The 19555-nt window shown below is 46.4% G+C and overlaps 1 protein-coding gene across 3 annotated transcripts in view; it reads left to right on the top strand.

Annotated features, from left to right (window-relative positions):
• The first annotated feature begins 10033 nt into the window (after positions 1 to 10033).
• The window catches only part of C1H10orf143 (chromosome 1 C10orf143 homolog), a 33040-nt gene continuing 23518 nt past the window's right edge, over positions 10034 to 19555 (top strand). Inside the window, exon 1 of one of the 3 annotated variants that reach the window (XM_042285371.2) lies at positions 10034 to 13665. In XM_042285371.2, coding sequence (XP_042141305.1) covers positions 13597 to 13665 — 69 coding nt within the window. In that variant the 5' untranslated portion in view covers positions 10034 to 13596. The remainder of the gene's footprint in view (positions 13666 to 19555) is intronic. The other 2 variants (XM_076554469.1, XR_006076103.2) reach the window with 2 other exon arrangements.

The following is a 19555-nucleotide window of genomic DNA, read 5'->3' as shown; positions in this document are numbered from 1 at the left end:
GGGCCTTCTGAGCAGCGAATGGACAATTTATGTGCGAGTTTATTTGTAAAACAGATTTCAAGACATACTTCATCTTGGCTGCGCCAATAAAATGTGTTCCATTTCTTTTCAGGAGCGGGCGCTGTCTGAGGGCTCCACATAATCTGGTTTCCCCTAAGAAGGTAAGACGGGCTGGATGAGCAGGCGTATCCTCCAGCAGGAGCGTGGGCTGAACATCGGGGCTGTTATGGTGAGGACTGAACGATCAGATCCCAAAAGGCCAGCTCCGAACGAATCCATCAGTGAGAACGCAGCTCAGCAATCTTAACTCGGCTGCGGCACTTTCCACAAATTCTTCAGTTAAAACCATTTTAAACTTGTTTTTAATGGGTGTACAGTTCTTCCATCCCCAGCCTGCATCCCCATCTTCTCTCTCTGCCTAGGCCCAGGAGGAGCTGGGTGGGGTAGAGCCAGTTTCCAAGCTGCAGGTGACATCAGCCTTCTTCTCTTCAGACTGGAGTGCCTTCGCTGAATGGATTCTCTAAGTCCACTTAGAGAGTTTGGGAAGAATAAACACAAACCGCTCCAGGGCTCTGTTGGTTCTTGCTGTATGTCCTGCTGTTTCTTGACCTATGAAGTTTTAATGCCTTCACTGGCCCTTCTCATTCCAACCAGCTATATAGATCTTATCCATGTCACCAGGTCTAGACTGCATTTGAAAGCATTGCCTGCACAGGGATGGGAGGGGTGGGTGGGAGAAGGAAGAACTATTTGCACAATCACTGACACACACATTTCCACACACATAACTACCTTCCAGGAGTCCATGCCCAAGGGACCACCCCAGACACATGGTTCAGGGCACTGTATTGGCCTGAGCATGCAAAATTACCTAACGAGTGTTTATATGTGGCTGTGCATCCTGTCTTTACTGAGTCAAAATGTTTTATGTATAAACAGTGTACAATGTACGCTCCGAGTCCTTTGAGATTCAGTGTTCTATTCTTCTTTGTAAGTCTTGTTTCTTTCTTTCTTTTTTTTATATAGAATCTCTCACTACATAGCCCTGACTGACTTGGAACTCACTATGTAGACTGGGCAGGCTTCAAACTCATGGAGATCTGCCTGCCGCTGTCTCCCAAGTTCTGGAATTAAAGGTGTGTGTGCTAGCTGTAATTTTTGTTTCATATCTACAAAACTAAGGACGTTGGTGAACCTGCCTGCATCACAGGCGCTAGCTTATGGAATGGCTTGAGTCAGGAGTTCCCCAAAAGCTCCACTGTTGGACTCTTTCTTGGTTGTCTGTTCATGTGCTTTGGGAATTGGTTGGAATAACTCCTTCATGGATTCCAAATATGATGCATTATTGAGAGGTGGAGCCTGGTAGGGGACATGCCCTGGAAAGAGATACCTTATTCCTGGTCCTTTTTTTCCCCTCTCTCTTTCTGCTTCCTGGCTACTACAAGGTGAGCTGCTAGGCTCCATCAAGACCCCACCCCCACCATGATGCACTGCCTCACCAAAGGCCTCACAGTGATCACAGGCCTCACAGCAATGGTCCCACTGGACCACAGACGTCAACCTCTGAAACCAAAGCAATCTTTCCTCTTTGGATTTTTTTTCACTCAGGTATTTATCACAACAGCAAAACACAAACTAACGCAGCCTGTGGAGTAATTCTTTACAAGGCTAAGAATCTCTAGCCAGCCAAACTCAGGCTAGGTGGCTCAAAGAGTTCACATCCCTATCAGAACCTTCCAGACACAGGGTCCTTCCTACCTTAGCACACCGGCTCTCTGTCCAGAGTTCTCACTTGCTGTGTGGGCTCAGAGATGCCATCTCCCAGAGAAGATCTGTGGAGTAGCAAGAGAAGACCAGGCACACTTGCTTCCTCCTGTTAGCAGAAAGATTCAGGATAGATACTTATGAGGAATACACACACACACACACACACACACACACACACACACACACTACATGATTCTCTATGTAGCAGATGCTGTCCTAGCCTGGAAATCAGATCCACTGAGTTGAATTGAGTCCATGATCTCAGTCATCATTGCCATATTCCTTGAACATCCACTACACCCACAAGGGTTTCCTCCCTAATACACAAGAGATGTTTCTCTTGGCTACAAGAAGAGAGACAAAGGCTTCTTCTTTCAGTCCTAGGACTAGAATCCAGGGCTTCAGCATCTTAGGCAAACACTCTATCACTGAGCTACAAATCCAGCCATCTTACCCTGTGAGGCCTTACTTCCAAGTTGCCCAGGATGGCACTGAACACTCAATCCTCCTGCCTCTGCCTCCTGGGTACATAGCATTTCAGGCTTGTGCCACCCGGCTCAAGGAATGCTGATCATTTGCTACTTTTTTTTTTTTTTTTTTTTTTTTTTTAATTTTCCGGAGCTGAGGACTGAACCCAGGGCCTTATGCTTGTTATGCAAGCACTCTACCACTGAGCTAAATCCCCAATCATTCGCTACTTTTAATCATTGTCATCTGAACTCCTACTCATCCTGAGCTCCCGAGGAGTCTGGTGGGCAGAGTGGGCAGGAATGCGTGGTCCTTAGCCCTCTTCATCCAACTCCATGGCCTCGGAAACGGCAGCAGTGACTGACGGAAGTGTGGAGGCTCAGGGAGGCGGTGCCGTCAGATGACCTGGGCAAGCATCTCATCAGATGACCTGGGAGATGTTTGGACCTGCTTCACCCCCAAAGCATACCCATGGGAAGCTCTCCAGACTGGAGCCCCACTCTGGATTTAAACAGCCAGGATGTTTTCTGTGGTTTTGTTCTGGAAAACCACTACTGACTAAGATCCTTCTTCAAGAACACAAAAAAACAAGCACCAGGCAAGGTAGCCCAGGCCTGTGATCCCAGCAATCAGGTAGAGTTGCCAGCAGTCTGAGGCCAGGGCAGGTGACATGAGGCCTTTTCTGAGGAAAAAAAAAAGCAAACAGGATAAGGGCTGAAAAGGGCGGTGAGGAACTGCTGCTCCTTTAGAAGCCCTTCATTCACTTCCCAGCTCTCATACCACTGCTTACAGCGGCCTCTACTCAGACACATAAAAATACAAACCATTTTCCTTTTGAATGAGCAGAAAAGGCTCATTAAACCCTTACAATCCCACTCAAAAGGGAGAGGCAGGAGGATCAGGAGTTCAAGGCCAACCTCCATTATGTAATGAGTTTGAAGCCAGTTTAGGCTATAAAAAAATGAGGGAACCCCACAAAGCTCAGCAAGAGAGGAAGGAAGGAGATGAGAATTTTAAGACTGTGCTGTCTCTAATAGCCCCGGAGTATGTCTAAATACATGAATTGCTATGTAATAGTCTCCCATTCTCAAGACTAAGTTGCTTATTTCCTGACAGCCACACACTCAGAGATGCTCTGAGGTGCACCTGAGTGGGAGACAGTACCCATCACGTGCTTGGGAATAGGTTTTTGTTTAGCCCAAGAAATGTTTCAATCAAACATTTCGCTTTCACTATTACCAGTAGTTACCTTTCTAGGCTTAGAGACGGATGGGTAGGGCCCCCAGATGGGTGGTCTTTTTCTTCATGAAGCTGAGGGAAAGAGCAGTGCCCAGCCCTCTGCTGGGTCTAGTCCACTGCAGAGAGCCAGGACAGTGACTGTTCCTCTGGTCATCAAGTCCATCAGAAGTCTGGCTTTGAGCAAGCAGCAGTTACCCTAGGAGCAGATAGCAAGGGGCCCCGAGCTGCCTACAGCCTTGAGGGGCTTCAGGAGTCTGCTATTCAACTCCTCTCCCCCACACCAGAGCCGCGTCTGGCCCGTCTTCTAAGCCAACTTCGTTTTGTTTTATTTTTTAATATAATGCTGGGGATTGAAAGCAGGAACTTACCAGGCAGTGGTGGCACACGCCTTTAATCCCAGCACTTGGGAGGCAGAGCCAAGCGGATCTCTGTGAGTTCGAGGCCAGCCTGGACTACCAAGTGAATTCCAGGACAGGCTCAAAGCTACACAGAGAAACCCTGTCTCGAAAAACCAAATAAATAAATAAATAAAAGGAAGGGAGGGAGGGAGGGAGGGAGGGAGAGGGAGGGAAGGAGGGAGGGAGGGAGAGAGAGAGAGAGAGAGAGAGAGAGAGAGAGAGAGAAAGAGAGAAAGAAAGAAAGAAAGAAAGAAAGAAAGAAAGAAAGAAAGAAAGAAAAGAAAGAAAGAAAGAAAGAAAGAAAGAAAGAAAGAAAGAAAGAAAGAAAGAAAGAAAGAAAACAGGACCTTGGGCACACGAAGGCAAATGCTACGCCCCTAACTCTATATGTTTGTGTCATTTAATTTTGAATAGTAACTGGGTTTTTTGTGTGTTTTTAAGTTTTATTGTGTGTATGGGTGTTTTTCTTGCTTGTATTGCCTGTGCACCATATACCTGCCTGGTGCTCTCAGAAGTCAGAGTCAGATTTTCTGGGATTGGAGTTAGAGACAACTGTGAGCCTCCATGTGGATGCTGGGAATCAAAACTAGATCCTCTGGAAGAACAGCCTATGCTCTTAACCACTGAGCCAATTCTCTAGGTCAGTTTGTTGTTTTGTTTTGTTTTAATTATGTGTACGGGTGGGGTATGTGCACATGAGTGTGGTGCCCTCAGAGGCCGGAGGCATCAGATTCCCCTGGAGCTGGAGTTACAGGCAGTTATAATCCACTGGACCGGGTGCTGGGAACTGAATTCAGGTCCTCTGCAAGGGCAGTACGGGGTCTTAACACTGAGCCATCTGTCCAGTCCCCCAGTTTTATTTCTTTGTCCCAAATTCTCTGACCATCTTCCTAGACTCGTGGAGACCAAAAGGAATCTCACCAATTTGATGGAAATCTCAATTTTCTGATTTCTCTACACTGTAAATCACGGCACCAGATGTGGCACTACAAATGACCAGACCCCCTCTTGGGGTAGTGAGTCACAGATGTATCCCTCGTCACCCAGTTCTCTCTCCTCGAGAATTGGGTTATTATATTACCATCCCTTATCCAGAGCTGTTATTATTGGGTATAACTGTATTTATCCTACAGAAATATGTCCTTTTACGATGGGATATAAATATTAACTAACGGCGTCTGACATGCCCGGTCACCAGCACAGCTGGGAGAGGCGGGGGTCTCAGAGAACCCTGAGGCCCAGCCTTATCCTTAAATGAAATGTTCTCTTTGAAAAGATGCCTGCGATCTTTAACATTATTTAGCAATCTCTTCAGGAAAGGTTCATCTCTTAGTTACCTGAGATGTGGAATGTGGCTTTGCATGTCTTTGATTTTGCTTTATAATTTCAAATAGTCAGGAAATATTGCATTCTCTGGCAATCAATTTATTTTGATTGATAAAAAGGGGTTAATAAAAACTCCCTTAGAAATAAAAGGCAGGTGAATAGCGATATATCTTTCCTGGTGCCTTCTCTCGGCTGTGCATAAAGAGAGCAAGCTCTTTACTCCTCCTCCATAAGTCTTCTCCCCTTATTTTCTATACCTAGTGAGTCATTTATAATCCTTATTATTTCCAACCCACATGTGAACACAGCATCAGTCATATTTCCACATGCTAGAGCTTTTCCTTGACTATGCTGAGAGAGCCGAAAGGCAAAAACACCCCATAATTTATATGAAAATGCATGCCCAAAATGCATTATCCAACATAACTAATGTGACTTCAGATCCTTGCAAGTGAAAAAATTTAGGACAAAATATAAAACCTTGTACTAAAGTTCCCATCTATTCCTGAAAACCAAGTACAACCCAGAAAGCGCATGGGCATATGGCATTTGACAAACGTCACCCACTGATGAAAGCCAGGGCTGGGTTAAAAGGAGATATAATTAATGCGGTCCACTCAAATATGAAGCTATTGATTTTGGAAGGCACATTTGTGATGGATATTCTTATTTCTTGACAGCATCTGTGAAGAAAATTCAAGGCTTACCTCCTGTGTGTAGGGGGTGTCCGCTGTGATGCTATGGGACAGATGACACACAGGGTGTCCGCTGTGACGCTATGGGACAGATGACACACACCCAACACACCTTATGCACTCCTATACATCTCCAGTCTGCATAGGTCATAGAGTTTCTCAGATGTTAAATCTGAACTCTTTGGGGTCACCTTGCCAAGCGTATTTCCAATGTCGGAAAATGTTTTAGGTGATTAGCTAACTCACAAAGGTCTTCAGGAGTGCTGAAACACCCGGGACTGTTTGTGATTCTGAGATTTGTTGGAATGAAGTGTTCCTGGTCATGAGGAGTGCAGTTAAACAACCTTGTATGGAGTCTTGCCAGAAGTGAAAATAGCTTAAAAGCTGTGTTGGTTGGGTTTTTTTTGGTCAACTTGACACAAGCTAGGGTCATCTGGGAAGCTGAGGAACCATCTCTATCAGATTGGTCTGTAGGCAAGTGTGGGAGGGCATTTTCTTGATTAAGGATTGCTGTGGGAGGACCCAGCCCACTGTGAGCAGTGCTACCACTGAGCAGGTGGTCCTGAGTTGTATAACAAAGCAGGTTGAAGAAGCCATGGGGAGCAAGCCAGTAAGCAGCGTTCCTCCATAGCCTCTGCTTCAGTTCCTGCCTCCAGGTTTTCCCCTTGACAACCTGCTCTGGCTCCCTGGGAGGTGAGAGTGTAAGCTGAAAGGAACCCTATCCTCCCCTAAGTTTATTTCCAGTCATGTTGTTTGATGGCAGCAATAGAAAGGCAAACTAGAACAAAAGCCAAGACAAAAGGCTCACAGCTAGAGGTCAAACACGTGAGAGGCTGAGGCAGGAGGATTACCAGGCTGCAGTGTGAGACACTGTCTGGAAAACAAACAAACAAACAAACAAAAACTTGATCTAAAATGGCATAGGAAGAAAGTCATGTCCTTCCTCTGCACAAGCTGACCACGGGGTTGACTTAGAAGGGCAGTTTCAGATCTAACCCTCTTGGATGGAATGCCTGTGGCACTGAGAGAACACAGCCAAAGACTAGGCTAGAAGTGAGTACAAAGTATCAGGCCACCAGAGTGCATCCCAACCAGTTTCCATTTAGCAACTTTTGAGTGACTGTGTGCATAGAAGATGCGGGGGTAAAGACCAACTCAGGCACGCCATGTCCTCTCATTTAGTATTCTAGCAGTGTCTGAGCCACGTGGATGCATATGGTCCAAAGAGCAGGCCACACTGATAAGACCAACAGGGCAAAGTGGAGCCTGGCAAGCAAAGGGCTGCGCACAGAAGCACTGGCCAGCTCCAGGCGTGGGAGGGGAGAACAGGGAGCAGGACAGCAGTGACCCGCTAGACTCAGAGATGAAAGCTCTCAGTGAAGAAGCCCCTCCTGCTCGGGGACCACAGCTGGGCTCCTGGGGCAAAAGAGAGAAATGGAGCTGTTTTAAGTTTCCTCCAACCCACTTGTTTTCAGAAAAGATCTGCAGCTCAGTAAAGAGGCTTCACATTGGACCGGAAGCCCACAGAACAGCACAAAGTAGGAAAGGGTATAGTTTACAATCAGATGTGTTACCTGATCCTTACACAGGCCTAGGCATCACTGTGCCTTGGCTCCTTCCTTTCCCCCTTCCCACCTCTTTCTTTCTTTTAGAGACAGTTTCCTGTATCCCAGCAGGCTGGTCTAAGACTCACTAAGTAGCAGAGGATGACCTTGGATTGCTATCCCCCTGCCTCCACTTCCTACTGCTGGAATTACAGGTGTGGCCACCGTGCGTGCCTGGTTTTGTTTTGTTTGTTTGTTTGTTGTTTGTTTAAATCTAAACAGGAGGATAGTCCCGATGTGTCATGTGTGGATATAGTGAAGTCAAAGATGCCAAAATGAGTAAGTAACATAGTGTGCATTTGGGAGAGTTCATTCCTGAGTGCCTACTGTATACTTGGCCCTGGCCAATGGGAAACAATCAGTTTGTGATGTGGGAGTGGGATTTAAGACACAGGACCCTCAATCAGCAAATAAGAAAACCACTGCACAGTGACCAGTATCAGAGAGCTGAGGCCACTCAGGGGACCAGGGTGGCTGCTATGGGTCAGGTAGTCAGATATAGTTCCTCTGAGGAAGGGACAACCAGCTAAAACCTAAAAACTGAGAGAGAGGACCAGGTGCCATGTGGAGAAGGAAGGAATCTTCAGAAAAGATGATGTCATCATCATATCTCAAGAAATTGTGAGCTCCAATGGTAAAAGAACTTTATACTGAACCCCCAAAGAAGAGCTGAAATAAGAGGACAAGAACATTATTAAATGCCCTCTGCAAGCCAGACTCCATACTAGTAGACAATGAACATGTGATCTTTCACCTCTCAGTAGGAAGGGTGAGGTGGCAGCTCTTTTTCTAAAAAAAGTCATTGGAGTTTGGGGTCGGGGGATGGAAGTAACGACTTAGCAAGAGAGCTGCATCCAAGTTTACACACACACACACACACACACACCAGCAAGGTGGCTCAGTGGGTGAAAGTAGTTGCTGTCCAAGTCTGGAGACCTCAAGTGGATCTCCAGAACCCATGGAGATGCAGAGAACTGACTACTGAAAGTAATCCTCTGATCTCCACACATTTGTGGAGAGACTTATTCACCTGAACTCAGGCGCACATCATACACGTATAATAATAAATAAGTAAATATGTAAACATCCAAACATAAAAATTTAAATGAAAAACAAAGACCTTGGATAGATAATTTTCCAAAGAAGATAAACGGCTGGCCAATAAGCACCTGAGATGATCAGCTTCATTAGTTATTAGGGAATAGAAATCAAAGCATTTTGACATAGCATTCCACCCATCAGGGTGGCTGTCGGCAAGAGTACCACGTATCAGATGACAAACGAAGAAATGGAAACTCTTGTGCTTTGTTGGCAGGAATGGAAAACATGTGCAGCCACAACCAAAAGTTGTGTTTCAGAAAGAAAGAAAGATCAGTTACCCACTAGCCAGCGATTCTTCTTCCAGAAATATACATCAGGTAACTGGAGCAGGGGGCACCTGTGTTTTCTAGTGGCATTTTCCCACAAAATGGAAAAACATGGAAGCAAGCCAGGCACCCAGTGATGGATGAACGCATACACACCGGGTAATTGACCCATAGAATGAATGTGGTTCTGCCTCAGGAAGGAGGAAATGTCGACACACGGTACAGCGCTGATGAACTTGAAAGCATTCGTACTCAGCAGAGCCGCTACACAGATCCAGATACTCTGACTCCAATTATGTCAGGTACCAAGGCTGCTCAGATTTACAGGCAGCCTGGCATGGTGGTGCACGACTGTCATTTCTACACTTAACGAGGTAGAGGCAAGAGGATCACTCTGAGTTTGAGTCCAGCCAGGACTACATAGTGAGGCCCGGTCCCAAACCAAGCAAACAAGCACAAACTTACAAAGACAGTAGAAAGGTGGGTGGCAAAGGGAGTCAGTTTTTATGGGGCCATTTTCAGCTGGGGGAGATGAGTTATTTTGGAGATGGGCAGTGTTAGAATTCCTAGCCACTCCCCCAGCTACATGACTGTGGTGTGCTGGCTGGCAAGATGCTTAATCATCCCGGGGCCTTAAATCCTACTAATCCGTGAGCTCTGTGATCACGTAATTTGCACACAGCGTGAACACGTAATCTATGCGCATGCGTGGTGTAGCTACATAAGTCCATATGCGCATGTGCGGCGGGGAGGTGGGGTACCTATAAAAGCAGGTTCCACTTATTCCCTCCTCCCCCTTCCTACACGGTCATTCCTCGTAGGCCTCAGCACATCCCTTCTGTTCCCTTCCCTTAAAAAATTCTTATAGTGGATTTTGTTGTACCTCGTGGCTTTTCTCGCAAGGTAAACAGTGCCACTTAATGAATAACATTGTGACACTTAATAAATAACAGGCAGGGGTTCTGCTTGCCCCACACTGTGAATGTGTTTAGCTACTGAGCACCTCAAAGTGGCTAAGATGAACCAAGTTTGATGGTAACCCCAGCATTAGGAGGTGGAGGCTGAAGGATCTCTGTGATTTTGAGGCCAGCCTAGTCGACACAGAAAGTTCAAGGCAACCTAGGGCTATAGCGTGAGACCCTGTCTCAAACAACATCAACAACAAAAGTTTAAGATAGAGTTTAAATAAATAATAGAAGAAGTCTAGTACACATCTTGCAGTCAGTTCTGGAATGACAAGTGTTTGGTAAATACCATCTGAGCTCAAGTCTCTTCTTTTTTACAGCACTGGGGATCAAACCGGGTCTACCACTGAGCTCCATCTCCAACCTTTCTACATATACCCACTGTTGTACCTAGCTCATGGGCTAAGGATGTGGGGAAATGGTTCTGGAGTTGTCTCAAGCATCTTTAAAAGAAAAGAGAGCAGGCTCAAAATGGAGCTGCTCCTTAAAGGGTCCAGAATTCCAGACACTTATGTCAATTATCTGTAAGACCTGACCCTCTGAGAGATCAAACTGCACTGTGCTGACAAGATTTCATTAACACTCCTATGAAAGAAAGGGATCTTGAGTCTTGAGGTGAGTCTTGAGGGCTGAGGAGAGCTGTCCTTGCCCCTCATCAGCTGCAGCATTCAGGAGAGTGGCCCCTACACCCTGCCTGGACAGCACAGTAGAGCCGGCCCTGAAGGTGTAGGTGTGGGAGAACCGCCCCTGTGGATGTGAAAGCCAGAGAACTGAATTAGCCAGGGCAATGCAGGAGAGCTCACCTTAGTGGCCAAGACAGGGGAGAGCTGGCAGGCTGACCAACCCTGCAAGTACCCAGGCCCAGAACCAGGGTTATGTGTTGGCCCACTCCAACATTCCCCCATCTGTGACCTGCAGGAGCATGGGGGTAGGGGTTTGGGGAGGTAGGGATGGGGTCAGTTCTGTGGACCCAGGCTGCTGGATCTCCACAACACAGGGCAGCAACGGGATGTCCAGGAAGAGTCTCAGTGGGGGTCCAGGGTCAATGGTGCAGCAGAGACCAGGGGCCTCGAACCACACCAATGATTCTTCTTTTCTTCTTCTTTTCTTTTTTTTTTTTTATTTCCGAGACAGGGTTTCTCTGTGTAGGTTTGTGCCTTTCCTGGAACTCACTTTGTAGACCAGCTCGGCCTCGAACTCACAGAGATCCACCTGCCTCTGCCTCCTGAGTGCTGGGATTAAAGGCGTACACTACTGCCATCTGGCTCAATGATTCTTTCCAATCAATGCCTGCATGTAAAACTATATGGATAAAGGGGTTTACTGCGTGACTGACTCACTGTGTCAACACTGCAGCTTCCATGACGAGATTTTTCCCCCTTTCCTTTTTTTCCTCTGTTTTTCTCTTAAATTTTATTTCCTTTTTGGGGGGTAGAGAGGGAGATGGGTGGGATTGAGAGGCATGATGTGAAAGACACAGAGAATAAATAAATAAAATAAATTTAAAAAAGAGAAAGGGATCTTGAACAACTTGGTATACTCCCATTGCTGCTGCTTTCATCCTTTTTTATACAAGGGTTTATCTTTATTGTTCTTAACTCTTCATTTTTTTGAGGGGGTGTGTGAGTGCTGACCCGAGCTGTTGGATCCCCAGGAGTTGGAGTTACAGGTAGTTGTGAGTCAGCTGACATGGTGCTGGGAACTGAACTCATTCACTCTGCAAGAGCAATACACACTCTTAACCAATAAGTCATCTCTCCAGCCCATGCTTTTTGTTTTGGTTTTTGAAACAGTGTTTTTCTATGTAATCCAGACTGGCTGGAACTCCCCAAGGTGTCCTGGAACTCACAGAGATCTGCCTTTCTCTGCATCCCAAATGCTGGGGTTAAAGGTGTACACCAACAAGCCCAGCCCTGTGTTTTGTTTTTGAGACAGTTTCTAGTAGCCCAGGCTAGCCTCCAACTCACTGTGATGATGACCTTTGAACTCCTGATCCTCCTTTCTCCACCCACCTTCCTCTTATTTATTTATTTACTTATTTATTTATTTATTTGGTTTTTCGAGACAGGGTTTCTCTGCGTAGCTTTGTGCCTTTCCTGGAGCTCACTTGGTAGCCCAGGCTGGCCTCGAACTCACAGAGATCTGCCTGGCTCTGCCTCCCGAGTGCTGGGATTACAGGCGTGCGCCACCACCGCCCGGCTCCTTCCTCCCATTTAAAACATCCCTTCTAACTATTCTGTTCCTCTAGAGAACGCTGATTAATAGACTAGGCAAGAACTCCAACACCAGAGACACACTGCCCAGCCTCTTAAAAAAATTCAAGATTCTGAATTCCAGAAACACACCTGGTGGAAAGGGGGTGTGACACAAGATTGTGGATAGCCAGTGTCAGCGTCAGCCCAGGAACACTGAGGAGTGACATTCCATCTAGTGAGTACTTGGCTTAAAATATTTTGATTTTTTTTTTCTTTGAGGTGGGGTCTCTCTATGCAGCCCTGGCTGTCCTGGAACTTTTTAAGTAGACCAGGCTGGCTTCAAACTCACAGAGATCCACCTGCCTCTGCCTCCCTAGTGCTGAGATTAAAGGTATATGCCATCACACCTAACCTGCAAAATTCGTTAAAACAGGTAAATATCTCCCAGTCCCCTATCAGTCGCCAGTGTTCTCTCTTACAGGAAACTGAGGTAGGAGAGCCACCTGGAGATTCTGCAGCAGCAACCTAAGGACAGCTTCATGCACTCATAATGGTTTCCTGTGGTAAGCGCAAAGTGCCTCAATAGAGAAGTGTGGAGTGTAGCCAGGGGATCACGTGACTCAGAAGAAGGTGTTGTTAAGACCCACTTTGCAGAAGCGTTACCACCAGCAGTCCTCTTGGTGATGTGAAGGCTGTCACCGCTCCAGGAAGCTAACGTTGAACGAGAACTGGAAAAAGACACCCCATGGTCTACTTCCTAGAACTCGGCTTCAAGCCACCTTCTCTACTTCTCACTGGTTCAAACCAGCTCACATGCTCACTGCTAGCCAATCACTGCCAAAGGACTGGCCCTATTTTAATTCGTCAAAAAGGCATAGGGGTCTGGGAGCTTTAGTACGTACAGAACAGTTCAGAGCTTTGCGGTGGGCCTGGAGGGAGGAAGAGGCTGGACAAGCTACCGCAGGAACCCTAGCCTTGTCTCCAAGAAGTCGGTGTGCAGCCTTCCGCAAAGCCGGGGCCTGGAGCCGCACCCCATTCCCGATGCCTGTGGCCGTCCTGGTGGTGCTTGCAGGGCCTGCTCAAGACCAGCCAGCAGAAATGGCAGATGAGAATTTGCATTTTCTCGCACCGCCAAGCAAAGCTATTAAGCTGTAGGACTGCAACTCCCGGGGGCACCGCCCAGCGCAGCCTCAGCCATGCCTGTTTGTCTGCGGCTCCATCAATCAGAACTCAGTAACCAATCATAAGGAAAAAGAGGAGGGCGCGCCTCCCGCGGACCAAGGGTTGCAGAAGCCTGGCAAATACTAAACAAACGACCTTTGGGACTGACTTTGTGAGCCGAGAAGCGACAAGCTAGTCACAGCTTGCTAGGCGTCCACTTGTGGCGGGTGAACGAATCCCTGCACCTCGGGCCGTAGGAGACTCGAGTTTCGGCTACTCCTGCCTGCAGCCCTCGGTGGGACACAGTCGGTGTCCGGCAGGCTACGCCCCACGCCTCCTCATTGGCTCCTCCAGACACGTGGTAGGGTGGTCCCGCCTCCGGGTGGCCTGAGAGGCGGCACGCAAAGCCGCATGGACAGCTTGGCGCCAGGCCGATGGAGACGACGGAGAATCGAGGAGCTGCCGGTTGCAGGGGACGCGGTAAGCTCCGGGCAGGGCGAGAGCCGAGGAAGGCGACGCCCTATCTGGTGTGCGGGCGGCTAAGGCGTGGCCCTTCCGGACGGCGGGCCGGCTGGGCGGTGGAAGCCTGCTGCCGAGGCGGGGCCGGGGGCGGGGCCGGGCAGAGGACAGTCCCGCCCCTCCGGCTGCGCTTGCGCATAGATGCGTAGACTTGTGTTCCGTAATAAAGTGTTATGGAGTTTATGAATTACAACCTGTGCCTTAAGTCCTGTCTGGTCACCCATCCTTAATAAGCAAACTCATAGAGCCAAGTTAAAAGTAGAAAGCAGAAAAATATTTAATGTAGCCACGTTGGAAGAGGGACAAAGGGACCCAGGGAACCCCTCCGACTTTGGAATCCTGCAGAGAGAGTAAAGGTGAAATAGAGAGCCAAGAATATCTAAGCAGTCCGTGTCAGAAGTGTGATTCGGCCAACAATGACCCATCATTGTCATCTTGTGAGGTGGTCTGACAGGTTAGAACTGTGTGAACTCTTTCCACTGATCCATCTCTCCAGCCCCCCTCTTTATACATTCTTATAGAAGTTCCTTATCAGATTCATGATTGCAGAAATTCTCTCCCACGCTGAACCTTTGTATATTCTTGTAAGAAAGTTAGTTTTAACTTCTGCATTTGGATCTGTGTTCCATGTCCATCAGAATAGCACAGAGCAGATTCAGAATAACTGGGTTATTTTGTGAGTACTAAGTTCTCAGCACCCTTTGTAGAACAGCTGTTTTTCTTCCCAGTAATTACCTTTGTAGCTCTGTTGGAAATTAGTTCCTTTTTAAATGGGAGGGCTTTTTCTGGACTTTCAGTTGATCAATATGTTCACCTTTATGATAGTACAATACAGTCTGAAGTGCTGTGGTGTGAATGGGAGGTCCCTGGAAAGGCCACGCCCATGCTAAAGGTTCCACATATTGATTGACCTTTCATGACTTGTTGAAATGTTGCAGGTCTTACAGATTGAGAACTAAGATTCTCTCCAACTGTACTTAGTCACCCACCTCTATATCTCTGTCACCTACCCTTGCAGCTATCAGATTAAAGCTTTTGGGATGTTTTAACTTAGGAGACCATTAGCTTCCATGAGCCCTCAAATAGAGTCCTGTAAGATAGACTTGTTTCTTTGATTTAACCTGTCTATCTAATGCACCAGTGTGTTTAGTAAAAGCCTTAAGTTATCACATCTGTCTCTGCTTCCACAGTGGAACACATCATTCAGAGTCCTTGTTCCCGAGTCACTCAGAATAAACCATTTCTTATTAACTTTGAAGGTGAAGTTGTGTTTTGTGTTTTGCAGACACTTTGCTTGAAGTCAGTGTTGAGATCTGTAAACACAATTCTCAAAGTTTGTTCTTTTTGTAGATTATGTCAGCCATTCTGGGTCCCTTGAATTCCCATATGAATTTTAGCATCTGCCTTTTAATTCCTGCTGACAGGTCAGCCAGAGTTCTGCTGTGCTAATACTTGACCCCAGAGCCATGGTGTGCTAGGCAGGTGTTCTACCACTGAGTGAGACCCCTAGGTCATTCTCCCCTACACCCTTTTGTAAAATTTTAGTTTGACACAAGTTGGCTTTAAATTTGTGGTTCCAATTTAATTCCACTCCGGTCTGAGAACATGTCCATGAGATACAGTCTAGTATGACTTGTATCCTTTCAAATTTATGACAATGGCTTCTTCCATGGCCTCAAATGTGGATGGCTTTGGGGAATGTTTTGGTTTTTCATTTTTATTTTTTTGAGACAGGATCTTTCTACATAGCCCTGGCTGTCCTGAAGCTCACTACTGAAGCCAGCCTGGCCTTGAATTTACAGAGATCCACCTGCCTCTGCCTCCCAAATGCTAAGATTAAAGGGTATGTGTTATGACAACTGGTTGAAGTGAATTTCTTGTATACCATAATTGAGTCTGACTATGGATGTCTTGTCACATGACTATTGATATTTAAAAATCCTTCATCTTTTTTTGGAGGCAGTCTTACCACATAACCCTGGTTGGCCTGGAATTCACTGTGGAGACCAGGTTGGCCTCAAACTTAAAGTGATCTTCCTGGCTTTGCTTCTCAAGAGGTTTTTGTTGTTGCTTGCTTTTTGAGTTAGGATGTCATATACCTGAGGCTGACCTTCAATTCAGGATGTAGCCCTGGATGACCTTGGACTTCTAATGCTGCCTCTGCTTGTGCAGAGCTGGGATTACAGGCTTTCGGCACATTATTTGTTTTCTATTTAGCCACTCCTTGCTTATCTTTCCTGTTTTCCTCTTTAGGCTTAATGGTTTTTGTTTGTGTGTTTGTTTTGTTTTGACTGTGCTGTTTCCCTCATTGGTTACTTAGTTGCCGCTTTGCTGTGTCATCTAGTGTGTATCTTGAGTTGACACAATCACTGTCAGGCTACAGCAAGCCCCTTCATGGTGAAGGAGCGCCCGTGTTTTTCCTCTCAAGTGCATTCCCCTCTGTTGCAGTCCTCCATGCTGCCTGTGCTGTTTATTACTGTGTCACTCACACAAGCCTTAACCAGGCCGGACCCTGCTTAGCTGTCAGGATCAGGAGATCTGCTCCTGGAAGGTGTCATTCCATAGACTTCTGTTTCAGCCATTGTTATACTTTAGAAAGGTTTCCATAGCAGGAACCAAGGGACCATACATTTACTGACAGAGTTCCATCATAGTTCGAGTCTTCTTTTCGTCCATATTTCCTTCTGGAATGTTGAGGGTCAGGGGTTGTTTTGCATTTGTTGATGATTAGACCCAGAGGTTTGTGTATACTTTGTGCCCTAATACTGAACAGAAACATGGGATGTCGATAGCCCCTTTTAATATTTTTTCTTACTATTAATATTTCTTCTTAGTGTTTTTTCAGTTTTAGGAAATCAAACACAAGGCCTTCTACATATTAGGCGAGAACTCTGCTACTCAGTGGTGTCCCTAGAGTTTGGGAATTTTTAGAGGACAGATCTGCTGGTGATAATTATTTTCTCCTCTTGTTTGTCAAAGTACTTCAGTGTGTGTGTGTGTGTGTGTGTGTGTGTGTGTGTGAAGATGATGATGATGATAGGGTTCATATACGGGGCCTCACATTTACTAGACAAGAGTTCTGTTGCTAAGCTACATCCCCAGCTTTCTTTTTGAAACAGGATCTTACTACTTTACCCACACTGACGTTTAATTTGTTCTGTAGCCAAAGCAGACTTTGAACTTGTGATGCTCCTGCAAGCCTCCCAGGTAGCTAGAATTATAGGCCCATGCCACTGGACATAGCTAGGTGTCTCAAATTCAATGGCATCTGTAACCCCAGATGTCAAAGAATCTCAATAATTGCGAGCACAATATCACGGAGAAAACTATGGCAGAGACAGCTAATGAGCAAATTGTTCAAAGGTCCTGATAGAAAAATGTAAAAGCAGCAGAGACACGCTGTGTGTGTGTGTGGAGACACACACATAGAGGGCTGTGACTTCACACTGGACGATCCCCAGTGACAGTTACCTTTTGTGTTCAGTTTCTGATAACTTCTAGGGTTGTTTCTAAGCCGAGCAGCCTTTTCTCTGAAAGTGTCTAATTTGCCACTCATTGCGTCCAGTGCGGTTTTCATCTCAGGAACTGTAACTTCCATTTGGATCATGCACACACACACATGTCCCATGTCTAACATTTTGAGCATATGCAGTTATAGGAACCCTGCGAGTGCTCTCCTCTCATCCTTCATTTTCAAACCAGAAGAGTTTGTCTTGGCCCAGTGCTGTGAGTCTGTGGACAAGCAGAGTATCGTGTTAGGAAGTGAGGCTGCTCATCTCACAGCGCTGTGGGCAGAGAGAGAGGAAAGGGGGATGATAGAGAGGAAGAGGTTGAGGATGAGATGTACGCTTTAAAGGCAGACCCCATGACTTGCTGTCAGGCCATGCCTCTTATTAGCCACTGAGGCTATGATTTCCTTAGTGAGGTTAACACCCTCGCTGCCTGTCTTTCGGAGCATGATCCAAGGATGGAGTTGTGTGAGGAGGAGAATTCTGAGTGCTTGTGAGAAAACAAAACAAGATTCTTGTGACTTAAGTTTCTACTTTTTAGATTTATTTATTTACATTTTATGTACATTGATTGGTGTTTTGTCCAAATGTATATCTGTGTGAGGGTGTTAGATCCCATGAATCAAGTCTTACAGACTGTTGTGAGCTGCCGTGTGGGTGTGCTGGGAGTCGAACCTCGGTCCTCTGGAAGAGCAGCCAGTGCTCTTAACTGCTGAGCCATCTCTGGAGTCCGTGACTTCAGTTTTTTAAAACATGGAATTGTTCTGGGATGGTGTTTACATGCTCCTCCAGGTGTAGCAGACAGGAGGGAGCTTACTTCAGATCACTCATTATTGCTTGCTGCTGTTATCCTGTGTGTGCCTCTGTGGAGAACTGCGTTTTTGCCGTGTGTGGCTTGCCATGTGATTTTATACAGCTTGACCTCTTGAGAACTTTACTCATGTGACTCTTCTTAACCGTCAGAATATAAATTGTCTGATACTCTAAGATGCCTATTGCATGAGACTTTAGTTCGCCCCATTTATGGTCTCCATTTTCTTAGGTCCCACTGCCACTACAGTGGTAAACACCCATCACCTCTGGGACCCCACCTCGGAATACTGCTGCATTGGGATCGAGCCTTTAGTTCTTGAGACTCTGGGGGACACTTACAAACTATTATGCCTAATAATTTTTTATTGGTCAGACATTGTCAATTAGAGGTGTAATAGTTTGAATAAGAATGGCCTCTATAGGCTCCCATATCCAAATGCTTAGTTACCAGGGATTGGCACTATTTAAAAGGATTAGGAGGATCAAGAGGTGTGGCCTCACTGGAGGAAATGTGTCACTGGGGGTGGGCTTTGAGGTTTCAAAAGCCCATGCCAAGCCCAGTATCTATCCCTCTCTCAGCCTGTGGATCAGGATGTAACTCTCAGCTACTGGACTAAACTTCTGAAACTGTAAGCAAGCACCCAGTTAAATGCTTTCTTTTGTAAGAGTTGCCTTGGTCATGATGTCTCTTCACAGCCACAGAACAGTGACTAGGATAAGAGGCGTGGGTGACATCCACATCGGAAAAAGCTCACCCCAGCATGGTGGTGACTCGTGAAGGCTGCATCCCTGCAGCTCCCTGAACAGCAAGCAGGCAGTCCACAGAGTCCGCGCTTCCCAACAATTGTTTGCACGAGGGAGGGACCTCGTGCACCTCGGAACTTCCTGAGCTTCCCATTTCCTTAGCATTCTAAAAAGAGCTTCCCTCCAGGAGGATAATGTCTCAATTCATAGGAAATGGCTACATAACACAGAGGTACCCAATAATGCTTAGTTTGAAGGACTTTTTAGAAGTTTGGGCTGGGCTAGAGAGAGAAGATTCCCAGCATCCACATGTCAGCTCCTAACTGCCTGTAGCTCCAGTTCCACAGTATCTAATGCCCTCTGCTGGCCTCAGTGACCACCAGGCAAGCAAGTGGTACATAGATACACTTGCAGGCAAAACACCCATATACATGAAATAATCAGTCAATCAAAATATAAAAATTAAGAGCTTCCAGCCCCAGAGCTTGCTTCTTCAGAACCTTTGAACCATGGGGTCCAGGTGGATAAAGAAGCCAATACATAGTCTGAAGTTCAAAGACAAAAGATAAAGTGTATGTCGAAGTTGACTGTGTGCACCTGTGGAGGCTGAAGGAGCAGATAAAAGGGATGCTGGGGACAGGGACCTTGTGAGTTGTTGGGCTACATGCTGCTGTCAACAGCACATCTGGAACTTCTGTCACTATCTGGTCACCAAGACCACCATTGAGACACCTGCCTTGTTCACAACTGGAGCATCCCTAGCCCACCTTTGTGCTGAATTTGTA

This window comes from Peromyscus maniculatus, chromosome 1, assembly GCF_049852395.1.
Source record: "Peromyscus maniculatus bairdii isolate BWxNUB_F1_BW_parent chromosome 1, HU_Pman_BW_mat_3.1, whole genome shotgun sequence".
Taxonomy (NCBI): Eukaryota; Metazoa; Chordata; class Mammalia; order Rodentia; family Cricetidae; genus Peromyscus; species Peromyscus maniculatus.
This window is presented reverse-complemented; position numbering and strand designations above follow the sequence as displayed.